This window comes from Peromyscus californicus, unplaced genomic scaffold, assembly GCF_007827085.1.
Source record: "Peromyscus californicus insignis strain IS unplaced genomic scaffold, ASM782708v3 Scaffold_23__1_contigs__length_62951481, whole genome shotgun sequence".
NCBI classification, from domain to species: domain Eukaryota; kingdom Metazoa; phylum Chordata; class Mammalia; order Rodentia; family Cricetidae; genus Peromyscus; species Peromyscus californicus.
The window spans coordinates 59,979,930-59,994,426 of record NW_026294534.1 but is presented as its reverse complement, the minus strand read 5'-3'; the positions used below and the strand labels follow the sequence as shown (position 1 = coordinate 59,994,426).

The 14,497-nt window shown below is 55.8% G+C and overlaps 1 protein-coding gene across 2 annotated transcripts in view; it reads left to right on the top strand.

Moving 5' to 3' along the window:
* The first annotated feature begins 1,108 nt into the window (after positions 1 to 1,108).
* Cherp (calcium homeostasis endoplasmic reticulum protein) overlaps positions 1,109 to 14,497 on the top strand; it is a 14,294-nt gene continuing 905 nt past the window's right edge. Inside the window, exons 1-17 of one of the 2 annotated variants that reach the window (XM_052752474.1) lie at positions 1,109 to 1,239; positions 1,515 to 1,688; positions 5,412 to 5,596; positions 6,304 to 6,441; positions 6,516 to 6,667; positions 8,131 to 8,242; positions 8,341 to 8,430; positions 8,571 to 8,841; positions 10,087 to 10,262; positions 10,999 to 11,434; positions 12,505 to 12,743; positions 12,890 to 13,023; positions 13,348 to 13,434; positions 13,519 to 13,662; positions 13,737 to 13,853; positions 14,032 to 14,126; positions 14,252 to 14,437. In XM_052752474.1, the coding sequence (XP_052608434.1) occupies positions 1,215 to 1,239; positions 1,515 to 1,688; positions 5,412 to 5,596; positions 6,304 to 6,441; positions 6,516 to 6,667; positions 8,131 to 8,242; positions 8,341 to 8,430; positions 8,571 to 8,841; positions 10,087 to 10,262; positions 10,999 to 11,434; positions 12,505 to 12,743; positions 12,890 to 13,023; positions 13,348 to 13,434; positions 13,519 to 13,662; positions 13,737 to 13,853; positions 14,032 to 14,126; positions 14,252 to 14,437 (2,761 nt within the window). In that variant the 5' untranslated portion in view covers positions 1,109 to 1,214. Of the gene's footprint in view, positions 1,240 to 1,514; positions 1,689 to 5,411; positions 5,597 to 6,303; positions 6,442 to 6,515; positions 6,668 to 8,097; positions 8,243 to 8,340; positions 8,431 to 8,570; positions 8,842 to 10,086; positions 10,263 to 10,998; positions 11,435 to 12,504; positions 12,744 to 12,889; positions 13,024 to 13,347; positions 13,435 to 13,518; positions 13,663 to 13,736; positions 13,854 to 14,031; positions 14,127 to 14,251; positions 14,438 to 14,497 lie in introns of both variants that reach the window. The other variant, XM_052752473.1, reaches the window with a different exon arrangement.

Genomic DNA, 14,497 nt, shown 5'->3' with positions numbered 1-14,497 from the left:
AGGATTCCTCACAAACTCATCTTGGTGTGGCACTTCCAGCAGGTAAGGAGGTGTCCAACAGAGGCAAGAGAATTAGGAGACGTCAGAGATCCTGGCATAACAGACCCGAAGACACTGCCAGAGATGTCAGCACACAGCTCCAAGAGATTCTGTGCACTCTTTCAACCCCCGAGGGCACTGAAGTCACCTACACAAACCCACCAGACACATACACATGGTTAAAATAAATCTGTTTTTGTTTTTCGAGACAGGGTTTCTTTGTATAGTCCTGGCTGTCCTGGAACTCCCAATGTAGACCAGGCTTGCCTCAAACTGCCTGCCTGCCTCTGTTTCCTAAATGCTGGAATTAAAGGCGTGTGCCACTATGGCTGGCAAACTAAGATACATTTTTTTTCTTTTAAAAAGCCGATAGTATAGCTCCGTGTTTGCCTAGTATGCACGCATTCCTGGCTTCCAATTTTAACACCCCATAACCCCGGCGCACGCCTGTCATCGCAGCACTCCAGCGCCGACAGACGCATCGGGAGTGTAAGCTCACCCCCAACAATACGGGGAGTTAGAGGTCAGCCTGAACTTCCTGAGACCCAATCTCCAAAAAGCAGACGTAAATAATAAAATACGTAAACAAGGGGCTGCCTGTCGACGACTGCTTTCAGTTCTTCCCTAGGTCTGCACGAGTCTCCATCGTCGCTTCAGAAGACACGTCGTTGCTCCATTTCTGTCTGAGGCCGATGTTGGGAAGCCGGGCGCCCCATGTTCAAAATTCTTACCCAAAAGGCGCAGATCGGAACGGAAGCACCCGAGCCGGGATCCTGTGATTGATTAGCCAAGCCTGGACGGTGCAGGAGGCTGTGAAGGACGCGGAGGCCCAGGACCGCCCCGACGCTCTCGCAAGGACACAGAAGCCCAAACTCAAGCCGGCGCCGCTCCACACTACCGCGTCGCGGACTAGCGGCGCGTCCGGCGCGTGCGCCAAGAAGCTCCCACGCATGCGCCTCGCTAGCCCCGCCGCGCGTGATTCCTCACGCAGCCTCTTCCCGCCCTCCTCCAGTCCTCACTTCCGGGGTTTCCCAGCGACGGCCGTAAATGGCGCGCAGAAGCGCCCCGCGAGGCCGTCGTAAACGTCTCCCTTTGCGACACTTCCGGCCGGCTTCTGCGGCCGGTGCTGGTGGGCCATCGTGAGGCGCCGGAGGACGTTCCCAGCGGCTGCAGCCATGGAGATGCCGCTGCCGCCAGACGGTGAGGCCCATCCTTGAGCGGAGGTCGTTAGGTTCTCCCCGCTTGCCCCCGCTGGCCGGCCGTGCCTCTCCGAGTTCCCGGATCGGAGACGAAGCGCGCTGCGGCCTCGCCGCTCCTCCCGCGGCCTCTCCCGTGGGTCCCCGCATTCCAGCGCGCGCGCTTGGCCCCATTCAGGACCCGTACACCGCCGCCTTGCCGCGGCCCGCCCCAGAGGACCCCGGCCCGGTCTCCGGGTTCGGGCTGCCTCCATTGACGTCTTTTCCTCCGTCCTGCAGACCAGGAGCTTCGAAATGTCATCGATAAGCTCGCTCAGTTCGTGGCTCGCAACGGGCCCGAGTTCGAGAAAATGACGATGGAGAAGCAGAAGGACAACCCGAAATTCTCGTTTCTGTTCGGAGGCGAGTTCTACAGTTACTACAAGTGCAAGCTGGCTCTGGAGCAGCAGCAGCGTGAGTCCCCCCGGCCCTCGGCCGCCTCAGAGTTCAGTCCGGGCCCCGCCGCAGCCTCTTTATTTGGGGGTCGCATGTTTCCTCTGCAGAGCTGAGCGGTTGTGTCTCCGCTGTTCTTTCTGTTGTTCCCGGGGCCCTGCATCAAGATAGACTGTTGAATACATGTGTCATGTAGAGTCATAGAAGTGTTACAGATTCACTTCCCGGGCGCCGGGTCGGGAGTTTCTGGATTTCTTTGCAGGGGGATGACGAGTATGCAGGAAGGCGGGAAGCAGAGGCTTGTACCTGGGGCAGGAACTGTGTAGCTCATCCTTCAGGCTGAGGCCAGAGGTTTCTGTGCATTTCAGATGCATAGGTCAAAAAGTTTTCCCTTTAGTTTTTGCAACTTTTTTTTCCTTATTTTATTTTATTTTTTAAATGGTTTTCTACATAGAGTTTCTCTGTGTAGCCCTGACTATCCTGGAGCTAGCTTTGTAGACCAGGATAGCCTCAAACTCCGATCTGCCTGCTTCTGCCATCCAAGTGCTGGGATTAAAGACATGCACCACCCCGCCTGGCCTAACTGTATCTTAAATACCCAACTAGGTGAGCATCAAGAAAAACATGATAAAAAAAATAATAAAGCCGGGCGGTGGTGGCGCACGCCTTTAATCCCAGCACTCGGGAGGCAGAGGCAGGTGGATCTTTGTGAGTTTGAGGCCAGCCTGGTCTACAGAGCGAGATCCAGGAAAGGCGCAAAGCTACACAGAGAAACCCTGTCTCAAAAAACCAATAATAATAATAATAATAATAATAATAATAATAAATAAGAATTTTAGAGCCAGGTGTGGTGGGTCTGGGTCAGCCCTTTAATTCCAGCATTGAGAAGGCAGAGGCAGGTGGATCTCTGAGTTTGAGGCCAGCCTGGTCTACAGATCAAGTTCCATTATAGGCAGTGCTGCACAGACCTTGTCTCAAAAAAATGAAAGAAGAAAGTAGAAAGCACAGCTGGCCTTTGAGGGTCTCACACTGTAGCCCAAGTTGGTCTGCCAGCCTGTTACTCAGACTGGCTTCCAACTCAAACCAAACTTCCTATATCAGCTTTTCAGGTGGTGGGATTACAAGTGAAGCCAGCATACCCAAGCTTTGAATGGTAACATGTCAACAGATGGTGTGGGTCCTGAGGGTAGGACTCAACATCTGTCATATCCAGAGTAGCTCTCTAGCCTCTGAATAAGCTGTTGAAATGAGTGCCTGCCCTTGCAAAGCCATGGGTATTCAAAGCTGACAGCTGCCGAGCCACAGTCCTCTGATGCCAAATAGTCTTTGTTGTGCTCTAGCAATGTGTTGTAGATGATTGGTAGAAAGCTTGTAGGACAGACAGACTTGAGCCCATGGAGCACAGGGACTTGAAGAAGCTATATATTCAGAGAGGAGCCACCAGTGGCCACAAGTGTGAACTGAGGAAGGGTTTGATGTGGAGAGTTTTGATATACCACGGTAGGTGCTGGAGTCTTGTCGGTCATAAGGTTTTGTTTCCTGTTTAGTCTTGGTAGAGGTCAGCTGTTTGATGTCACCAGCAGGGTGTCTGGTCATTCCTTAGCCCCCAGAGCTCCAAGTTCATAACCATCCAAAGGCAGCAGAGAACCCTTAGAGGGTTCCAGCACAACAGGCTAGAGTTGGGGAGGGAGGTGATTGATGGTCACCCTTTATGAAGGTGGTCATGAGCATGGATGGAGGCAGGTGGGGCCAAAGGCAGACCCCCTTGGGGATGGGTGAAGAAAGACAAAGTGGGAGGAAGTTTTGACAGTGCCTGGGAGCTACACAGGAAGTCTGTGCCCACCCTTCCCCCCCAGACAGTCACTTGTTGGGGCCATAGACTTAAAGCTGTAGCAGGGAAAGGAAAGTGCATGGAAGCCATGGTAGATTGGGGGCAGGGGACAGGAGGAGATTCCAAGAGCCATACCATAGTAGGATCTACTGAACATGACAGGGACAGCCAGGAACAAACTGGAGAGAGGGCTGGGCGGGGGGTGGGCGCTAGGCTGAGGGTGATGGATGGTGGAAGTCCAGAAGAGGGTTTGGGTTTGGTCACAAGGGAGATAGGAATAGAGAGGACCTACTTGCTGAGGAGCTATGAGCGTCACCTGGAAGTTAGGCTCAAAAAGGGCAGCGGGCCAGCTTTATTTATTTCATCACTAAACCTTTGACTGGTCTAGAAAGACAGTTTGCAAGCTCTGTGGTAAAGGACTGGGGTTCAGCTGTTTCTTAAAACTTTAACCACCATGGCCTTGTGTTTGTAAAGTGCAATAAAAATGTAAGCTGTGGGGTATTGCCTATCCCGTAAATTGTTACTTGAGGTGAGGCTGCTCCACAGGCTTCTGTCTGCTATGTGCAGAGGGGCCACTCTGCTTACTGGGTATGGTGCAGGCCGAGGCAGAGCTGTGGCTGACACTGTTGTTGATTTGTGTGAGGGATACAAACACCCTCATCTGGATGGACCGCTGTACTGGAGTGAAGGAGCAAAGCCCAGCCTTGGGCTGGGAGGCGGGTACGGTGAACCTGTGAAAGGCGGCCCAGTGGTGCCATGAGTGAAGGCCCAGGCCATCGATGGCTCCTCCAAAGTGGAGTTTCCTCCCCAAAGGAGTGTAGGATTTACAGCTTAAGCCAAGCCGACTTGTAGGGTGCCACTAAGGCCAAATGACACCTGCCCTCTTCCCCTACTTTCTTTGTTTTTATCCAAAGGCCATTTCCTTTGGGTGAGCCTCAGAGGCTCCCAAAGAGTGTGACTATGTTGTTGGAACCAGGCAGGGCCCAAAAGTAGAGGGTGGGCAGGCCATCTTGTTGAAGTCCTGTCTGCACGCAGGGACCTTTTTCTCCAGACACACTGATACCTCATCTGGCCAGCATTGGGGCACATGCCAGCCCCAGGCACTTATTGTCAGACCAGTGTGTTTCTGGTGGTTCAAGCTACATGCATGGATCCTGGATGCTAGTCCAAGGGCTACAGATTGGGAGGATCACTACAGGAGGTGGGGCAGGTTTTGGGGGCACTCCAACCCTGTGTGTGTTGGCCAGGGCTCCAGAATGTGTCTCGAGTGAAGGGGAGATTAGGGACCAGTCGCATGGGACAGGTGTCACATCTCCAGCAACAGCCATGGCCTGCAGTCCATAGTAGCTCCGACCTGGGGAAGAAGGGAGGAAGATGGGCAGGTTCAGCCTGTGTGGTGAGGAGTGGTGAAAAGGCAGCCCTGGTGGTCTCCAGCGAGGCCAGGCACAGCAGAGGAAAGCACGGGCAGGTTGGCCCTATGAGGTGGAGAGTGGACCTAACGTCCTTCCATCAGGCCCTCTCTCTATAGAGGCCAAACCTTGTTGGTGAAATTATTAAGGCCACTCCACGTAGTTAAAAGGAGATTTATTTAATGGCATAACTTACAAATGAAGGGATAGGTAGGTTGAGGGTTCTGGGAAAGATGCAGCGCAGTCCGGCAGTGTTCTCTGGAGAACTCTCCTCAGTCCACCTCTAGCGTCCGGGGTCCAAGCAGGAAGAGAGAGTGGCGCATACCGATCTTGGGTCTTCAGGGCCCTCCCTTGGCCCTGCCTTGTAGGCGTGATAGTTACTGAAGCCTCAGTGGGGGTTGGAACTTCCAGACCAAAGCTGGAATGGCTACCCACTATAAAACCTGATGCATCTTAGGGAACCTGGGACTGGCCCTAGGCTCACAGGACCCATCTCTTTCCTAGTCATCTGCAAGCAGCAGGCCCCAGAGCTGGAGCCAACCTCAGCCATGCCCCCTCTGCCACAACCTCCGCTGGCTCCCACCACACCCCTCACTCCGGCCCAGGGCACCCCATCAATGGACGAGCTCATCCAGCAGAGCCAGTGGAGTCTCCAGCAGCAGGAGCAGCACCTGCTGGCCCTGCGCCAGGTACAGATGTTGCTTGGGCCAGTGACCATGGGGTCACCTTCCAGTAGGACTGCCGGTCATTTACAGGTGTTGGGTGGACTTGTGCCCGTTGTGGATGCACCATGTGGTGGCTTGGTTGGTGCCTTCCAGACTCAGTGAGTGGGGAGGGACCCTATTGGCCCCATCTGTTAGGCTGGTCCTGTTGCCAAATTCTATAGGGATGAGAACCAGAAATGAAAGGAGTGACCTAAGGACCTGAGTACCAGCCCCACTTGGTGTTTCCTTGCTGCCTCTGTCATACAACATGCATGGGTGTTTGCCACCAGTCACAGACTGGACAGTGAGGTATTGGGCACCAAAAGAGGCCTCTGAGTCTTAACTGGCTTGGTGTACTTACCATGTGTTTGTTGGTTTGGGTTTGCTTTGCTTTGATTTTGAGACAGCAGCTCTTCATGCTGTCCTGTAATCACAGTCTTCCTGCCTCAGCCTCCCGAGGGCTAGGAGCACAGGACCTACCACATATGTTGACCCTCACTCCTGCCTTGCTCTGCTTAGTTGGTTCTCAAGCATCCTGCCTCCCCGACTTCACCTTTTCCTGTTGTCTGAGGCCAGCTCTGTCCCCTGCCTGATCATCTGCTGTGGTGGTGGACTGTCACAGGATTTGGCATATGCTAAAGACAGATGTCAGTGTGTCTGCTCACACCACCTGTCCCTTGTGGCCTTCCCAGGAGCAAGTGACTGCAGCTGTGGCACATGCAGTGGAGCAGCAGATGCAGAAGCTGCTGGAAGAGACACAGCTGGACATGAGCGAGTTTGACAACCTGCTACAGCCCATCATTGACACCTGCACTAAGGATGCCATCTCGGTGAGGCTCAGTGTGGGGTGGGGATGTCGTCACCTACCTGACCGACCACCCACTCACCCTGGCCTGACTCTCAGGCTGGGAAGAACTGGATGTTCAGCAATGCCAAGTCCCCACCACACTGCGAGCTGATGGCAGGCCACCTACGCAACCGCATCACTGCCGACGGAGCACACTTCGAGCTGCGGCTGCACCTCATCTATCTGATCAATGATGTGCTGCATCACTGGTGAGTACGCGATCACTCGGGCCATCGCCCACACCTGTAAGGGTCTCCCAACTCACCAGACCACCCCCTGCACACCCACACACTGGACCACTGCCTGCCCTCCCAGGACAGCGGCTGGCACCTCCACAAGGCAGGCCTTGGGTTTTCCTGCCTCCTCTGCCTCTGCAGCATCATGTGTCTGCTTCAGTCTGCTGTCCTCCCTCCTACCACTGTTGGGCACAGCCGGACACCTGGCTGCTGCACTGTGGGGACCCTCCCTCTGCTCTGATGTGTCCTGGGGGCTCCTTTTGCTGACTCTGCCTATCAGACTTCTCCTTTGCACTATGGCTCCAGCCTCCTAGGGCCTGGTAGGTGTGTCTCTGCATGGTCACCGGGTGAAGTTGATGGAGGAAACCAGAACCCAGAACTCTGGCCAGAGGCAGGTGCAGGAGTTCCACAATAGTGATACATGCTGACAGTCAGCTAGGCTGACTGCCCCTGCCTTTCAGCATGGCCATGACAGCCAGGACACCTGATAAGTGTGCATGGCTCTCCTGACAGCAGGAGAAGCTGACCTGCTCTTTCTCTCCCTCCTTCCCCCTCTCCACTCTCCCCATCTCTACACAACCCCTTCCTGCCTCGTCTCCATATCTGTCCTGCTGGGAAGTGACAGTGGCTCTGCCACCTGTGCCCTCTTGCATTGTACCCTTCTCTCTCTCAGTGGCTTGCTACTGCCTCTGAGGATAGAGTCTCTGCTCGGATGGCCTCCTTCCCACTCCCTGCTATACTCTTCACCTGGGCTCACATAAAGCTCTGGCCTGCGCTGCCTTATGTTACCCAGCTCCTGGCCAGCCATTGCTGCCCTTTGACCTCAGCTGTGGGAGCTGAAGCTGCTAGCCTCTGTGTGTACCTTTCCTGGGTTGGCATGTGGGCCATCTTGCTGAGCCACTGTCACACCAGAGGCCTGGATCCACCATGCTGCACAGCTGGAGGGGCCTACTTGGACTGTTTCTTCCTCTTTGTCCCTCCTCAGTGGCACTGGGCACGAAACCCAGGGCCTTGCCCATGGCAGGCAAATGCTGTGTCCAGGGCTGACCATAACCCTCATGGGTAAGGTTAGGCTCCAAGAAGCCTCCTCAGTGGCCCAATGGGGCTGAGGAATCCCTGCTGAGCAGGTTGTTGAATCTGCTTGTGCACAGTGGTGACCAGGTCCTGACTACAACAGCCCCATTTCACACTTTACACACATGCAAGCCCTCTGGTGGGCCCTTCTTATAGTGAAGGCCTTGCTCTGAATAGCTCTGGGGTGCACATATTCACTCCACCTGTCTCCCAAGACAAGGCACCTACACTATAGGTAGTCCTGCCTGGTTGGGGGGGCCATTTCCTGAGGAGAGGGTGCTGTGGCTGCAGCCGCATGGTAACGGGTGCGTGGCCGGGTCCCGCCCCAGGGCCCTGACGCGCGGAAGGTCTCTCCCTCACAGCCAGCGCAAGCAGGCCCGGGAGCTGCTGGCTGCCCTGCAGAAGGTGGTGGTGCCTATCTACTGCACCAGCTTCCTGGCTGTGGAGGAGGACAAGCAGCAGAAGATTGCCCGGGTATGGGGCTGCTGGGGCTGGGTGGGCGGGTGAGTGACTGGTGAGTGGCTGGGGCTGAGTGCCGTGGCCTCTGCCTCACGAGTCTCCCTCTGCATCAGCTCCTGCAGCTCTGGGAGAAGAATGGCTACTTTGATGATTCCATCATTCAGCAGCTGCAGAGCCCCGCCCTGGGACTTGGCCAGTACCAGGTAAGCGCCACCCATCACCTCCAAGTCTCAAACTGCCCACTGTAGATGTTTTCATCACTGAGTCTGTGGCTACATCTCACACACCCTTTAGCTATTGGGCCCCAGGCTGGTACTCTGAATGGTGGTGTTCTCTCCGTCAGGCCACTCTCATCAATGAGTATTCCTCAGTGGTGCAGCCTGTGCAGCTGGCTTTCCAGCAGCAGATCCAGAGCCTCAAGACACAGCATGAGGAATTTGTCAGCAGCCTGGCCCAGCAGCAGCAACAACAGCAGCAGCAGCAGCAGCAGCCACAGCCACAGACACAAATTCAGCTGCCTCAGATGGAAGCAGAAGTGAAGGCCACACCCCCACCACCAGCACCGCCCCCAGCCCCAGCCCCAGCACCCACTATCCCACCAACTACCCAGCCAGGTATGAGGTTCCCTCCACCTCTTAAAACTGAATGCCCTGAGATTCAGAAAGCACTGTTCCCCTAGACATCTGCTCCACAGACCACCCACTGCTGGGCCAAGAGTGATCTGCTTATGTGCCCAGGCTAGGCAGACACTCATAGCAGTGTCGGCTCTGCATGATCCCCAGAATAAAAAGGAGAAGGTAGGCTAGTGCCTTAACATGTCCGTATCTCATGTTTGTAGTGTACGTGTGTATGTGTGTAAGAACCACTTCTGAAGAAACCTGGGTAAGGTCTGAGCACCCAGGAAGAGAGGGTTTCAAGTTTGTTTGTTTGTTTGTTTTTTGGTTTTTTGTTTTTTTTTTTTTGGTTTTTCGAGACAGGGTTTCTCTGTGTAGCTTTGCGCCTTTCCTGGAACTCACTTGGTAGCCCAGGCTGGCCTTGAGCTCACAGAGATCCGCCTGGCTCTGCCTCCCAAGTGCTGGGAATAAATGTGTGCGCCACTACCGCCCAGCTCAAGTTTTAGACTAGCAACTGCTTGCCATGCAAGCTTGAAGACCTCGTTTAAAACGTCAGGTGCAGTCTGGGCAGTGGTGGCACACACCTTTAATCCCAGCACTCAGAGGCAGGCGGATCTCTGTGAGTTTGAGGCCAGCCTGGTCTACAGAGTGAGTTCCAGAACAGACAGGGCTGTTACACAGAGAAACCCTGTCTCGAAAACCCAGAGAGAGAGGAGAGGGGGCGGGGCTTATAGTAGTGTATGTCAGCTGAGTGCTAGGAAGGCAGAGATCGCCAGATCCCTGGAGCTTGCTGGCCACCCAGCCTCACTCGGTCACTGAGCTCCAGATTGAGTGAGACACCCTGTCTCTAAAACTGAGGTGGAGGCCAGCAAGATGGCTCAGTGGGTAGAAGCACTTGCAGGGGTCTGGTGACCTCAGTTTGATCCCTAGGATCCACAGAGCGGCAGGAGAGAGCCTGTTGCCAAGAGTTGACCCAACTCTCACTACCACACATGCACCATGTGCATGCCTGCAAACACACAGATGAGTTCATTAAAAAAAAATGACTCCATACTTTTGTGAATTGTAGACAAGACAGGGACATATCATGAGCATTGAAAATAAAATGTCCAGTCTTGTATTCCTAGAGGATGGTGGTGGTTACCTTGGCAGCGGTGGCTTTCAGCCCTGCTCTTGGGCTGGGTTGGGGGTCCTGGAGCCTCTCCTCCTACTGATTGGCTACCTCTCACTGTCAACTGTGTTTAGATGACAACAAGCCTCCCATCCAGATTCCTGGCTCTTCGGATTACGATGCCTCGGCAGGTGTCCAGGATCCTGCAGCTGCTGGCCCTCGGGGTCCTGGCCCCCATGAGCAGATCCCACCAAACAAGCCCCCTTGGTTTGATCAGCCTCATCCTGTTGCTCCTTGGGGTCAACAGCAGGTACTTTCTTATCTGTTGGGGCGTGTGTGTGTGTGTGTGTGTGTGTGTGTGTGTGTGTGTGTGTGTGTAAGTAAAAGACCTGCTGTGTTCACACCTAGTAGGGTCCTGTGGGGCAGGGGGCAGCCATAATGGCTCAGGGACAAGGGAACCTGAGCAGACCCCTGTCCCCATAGTATAATTGATTGGGCCACTCCTTGGCCTGTCCTTACTAGTGCAGCTTTCAGGTCTGTCAGGAGGGATGCAGGGAAGATCAGAAGTGGTGAGCTAGCCTCCCCCGGAGGCTGTAGATGCTGGCTGCAGTGCCAGGACTCGGGGTGGCTCAGGGTGGGAAGCTTCTAGACCAGGGCAGAGGTCACATGGTGTATGACCAGAACTGCCCTATAATTTGCTAGGTGAGATTGGCTGGAGCGTCTGGTACAGCAGACGTTCCCCTCAACAGGGCCTGTCCTGGTGACTGACTGCAGAGGACACTTAGGGTGCCAGGGATGTGGCTGTGGGCTGAGAACTATAGGTCTCAGATCTGAGCCTCACACCCCTCAGCTTCAGGTTTACTTGACAAGAGATGGCACACTCCCTGTAGACAGTCCCCATGTTCCAGTGTGGGCTTGAGCCTGCTGGGTGTGCATGGGAACCTTTGAGGGAGGTGGGTGACAGGCTTTGTCAGCGCAGGCTCAGTAAGAGCTGTGGGATGGAGGGCTGGTCCACCTTGAGTTCATGTCTGTGCTTTGCCTTACAGCCACCAGAGCAGCCCCCATACCCACACCACCAAGGTGGACCACCCCACTGCCCACCCTGGAACAACAGCCATGAGGGCATGTGGGGTGAGCAGCGTGGGGACCCTGGCTGGAATGGCCAGCGAGATGCTCCCTGGAACAACCAGCCGGACCCCAATTGGAATAACCAGTTTGAAGGACCATGGAACAATCAGCATGAGCCACCACCCTGGGGTGGTGCCCAGCGTGAGCCACCTTTCCGGATGCAGCGGCCCCCCCACTTCCGTGGGCCCTTCCCACCCCACCAGCAGCACCCACAGTTCAACCAGCCTCCACACCCCCACAACTTCAACCGCTTCCCACCCCGCTTCATGCAGGATGACTTCCCCCCTCGTCACCCTTTTGAGCGGCCACCCTACCCTCACCGCTTCGACTATCCCCAAGGAGACTTCCCCACAGGTGAGTGAAGGGGCAATGTAGGAAGGTCTGTTGGGGTGTCCCAGGCCTGCCTGGCTGTTGGTAGTGTGGAAGTGACAGACATAGGATGGGTGTGGAATGGGCAGACAAGGGTGGTCTCCACCCTGTGCCCACACACAGGCCAGCCGGACTTAGCCTGGCTGTACTTCCAGCACCGTTTTCCTTCCCTCGTCTTGCCGTCCTTCCTGGCTGCTCACTTATCTGAAGCTGTGCCTGTGTCTTCTTGTCTCTTGTGGTTGCTGTGTCAGCCTGAGCTGGACACAGAAGCCACAGACAGGGGTGTGCCTCAGTGGTAGAGATCCACACCCTACTCCAGGGTCCTCAGGGCTAGCCTCAGGAAGGCTTCCCTCTGCATTTGTCCTTCCTGTTCTCTTCAGAGGACCCCAGGCGGTTGGGTTGGAGTCTACCAGAGACCTGGTAGCCCTACTGTTACACTTTGAGGGCAGCTGCTAGCTCACCGTGATGTAGCTGGAGAGTTTTCTCTCCAGGTCCCGCCGAGCCCCGGCAGTCTGACAGCCCACTTACAAAATAAACACACAGACGCTTATACTATTTACAAACTGTATGGCCATGGAAGGCTTCTTGCTAACTGTTCTTATATCTTAAATTAACCCATTTCTATAAATCTATACCTTGCCACGTGGCTCGTGGCTTACCGGCATCTTCACATGCTGCTTGTCATGGTGGCGTCTGGCGGTGTCTCTCTCTGCCTTCGTGTTTTCACAATTCTCCTCTCTGTTGGTCCTGCCTATACTTCCTGCCTGGCCACTGGCCAATCAGTGTTTTATTTATTGACCAATCAGAGCACATGCAGACCATCCCACAGCAACCACCTTGTGCTTCGGTCCTGGCAGAGAAGGACCTCAGCACATTCCTGTTGAGAAGATAGAAATTCAGCTTGCAGCCACTGGGTACAGTGGTAGTCCTTCAGTCTTCTCACTTGAGTCCCTTAGCTGCACCCGTGTCTGTGAGAGTTCCAGGCCTCCCTCTCTGTTGGCCCTCTCACCCCACTTGACTGCCCCAGCAAGCTGGAGCAATGTTCTGTTTTGCAGAGATGGGACCCCCTCATCACCACCCTGGCCACCGCATGCCACACCCTGGGATCAATGAGCACCCGCCCTGGGCTGGGCCCCAGCACCCTGACTTTGGCCCTCCTCCCCACGGCTTCAATGGCCAGCCTCCCCACATGCGGCGACAGGGCCCACCTCACATCAACCATGATGACCCCAGCCTGGTCCCCAATGTGCCCTACTTCGATCTTCCAGCGGGGTTAATGGCTCCCCTTGTGAAGGTGATGCTGGGCCCTGGCAGGGGTGGTAGCTTAGTGTGGGAGGAAGGAGCATGCTGGTGTTCCAGGTTCCTGCCTTGCTGCTGTCTTCCACTGGGTGGTCAGGGAGGGCTCCTCGGGGCGCAGGCAACAGCTGTGTTCTCCTACAGCTGGAGGACCATGAGTACAAGCCTCTGGACCCCAAAGACATCCGCCTGCCGCCCCCCATGCCACCCAGCGAGAGGCTGCTCGCAGCCGTGGAGGCCTTCTACAGCCCACCCTCCCACGACAGGCCGAGGAACAGGTAGGAGGCTGGGCCCCAGGCCTGGCTGAGCCCCGCCCTCCTAGTCCACCTTGCAGGTGAGGAGCTGGTTCCTCCACAACACTCTGCATTGGTCTCAGACACGGCATGGAGCACAGGCCTTGGGCCATCCAACCTTGGCCCCGCAGCCACTAAGAACAGCAGTGGGTGTATTTGTGAGGTCACCAGGGATTCGGTTGCCCAGCAGGTCCTCCCAGTGGGAAGGAGGTCTGGGCACGAGGCAGCTGCCTCCTGGTCAGCTCCCTCCTGGCCATTATGGCCCTTGGGAGGCTGTCCCAGGTCTCTCATGGGGACCTTGTCTTACAGCGAGGGCTGGGAGCAGAATGGCCTCTATGAGTTCTTCCGAGCCAAGATGCGGGCGCGGCGGCGCAAGGGCCAGGAGAAAAGGAACAGGTGAGCAGGGTGGGTGTCATGGGGCCAGCCCCGTGGTGTGCAGTGTCCTAACTGGCCGTCCTCACTGTGGCATTTCCCCTGCAGTGGCCCCTCCAGGTCACGCAGCAGGTCCAAGAGCCGAGGCCGCTCATCATCGCGCTCCAGCTCACGCTCCTCGAAGTCTTCACGCTCCTCCTCACGCTCCCGGTCCCGGTCCCGGTCCCGCTCCTCCTCACGCTCCAGGTCCAGGTAGGCATGTGGGGGCATCAGGAAGCTCATTGTACACTGCTCCTACCACCCACATCATCCCACTGTCCCCACAGAAGCCGCAGCCGGTCACGCTCCTCCAGAAGCCGCTCGAGATCCAGGTCTAGATCCAGGTCCAAGTCATACTCCCCTGGGAGGCGGCGCCGCTCCAGGTCCAGGAGCCCCACCCCACCGTAAGCCACTGGTGTGGGGCATTCAGAGGCGCCCCTGTTGCTAAGGGGCAGGTGGCATCACTCGGACCAACTGGGCTAGCCCACAGGCCCTCTCCTACCATGCTTCACTGGCTGCTCTTGGTGCTCTAAGGCCCATTGTGGGGGTCACCAGCTTACCACATGGCTCTCTTCATTCCAGCTCTGCAGCTGGCCTGGGTTCTAATTCAGCACCTCCCATCCCAGACTCAAGACTCGGAGAAGAGAACAAAGGCCATCAGATGCTGGTGAAGATGGGTGAGTACCTGGGCCAGTGCCAGCTTCCTGCATGACCACATGATGGGATTCTGCTGGGGTTCAGTGGCCACTCCGTGGGGACATGGTGACAGCCTTGCCATGTGCACGTTCTTTACTCTCTGAAGGTTGGAGTGGGTCTGGTGGCCTCGGAGCAAAGGAGCAGGGCATCCAGGACCCCATTAAGGGTGGCGATGTCCGGGATAAGTGGGACCAGTACAAGGGCGTGGGCGTGGCCTTGGACGACCCTTACGAGAATTACCGCCGCAACAAGAGCTACTCTTTCATTGCCCGAATGAAGGCCCGCGATGAATGTGAGTAATGGCGTGGGTGGGCAGGGTGGACATAGCTTTGTGCTGGAAAGCTGGGAGTGA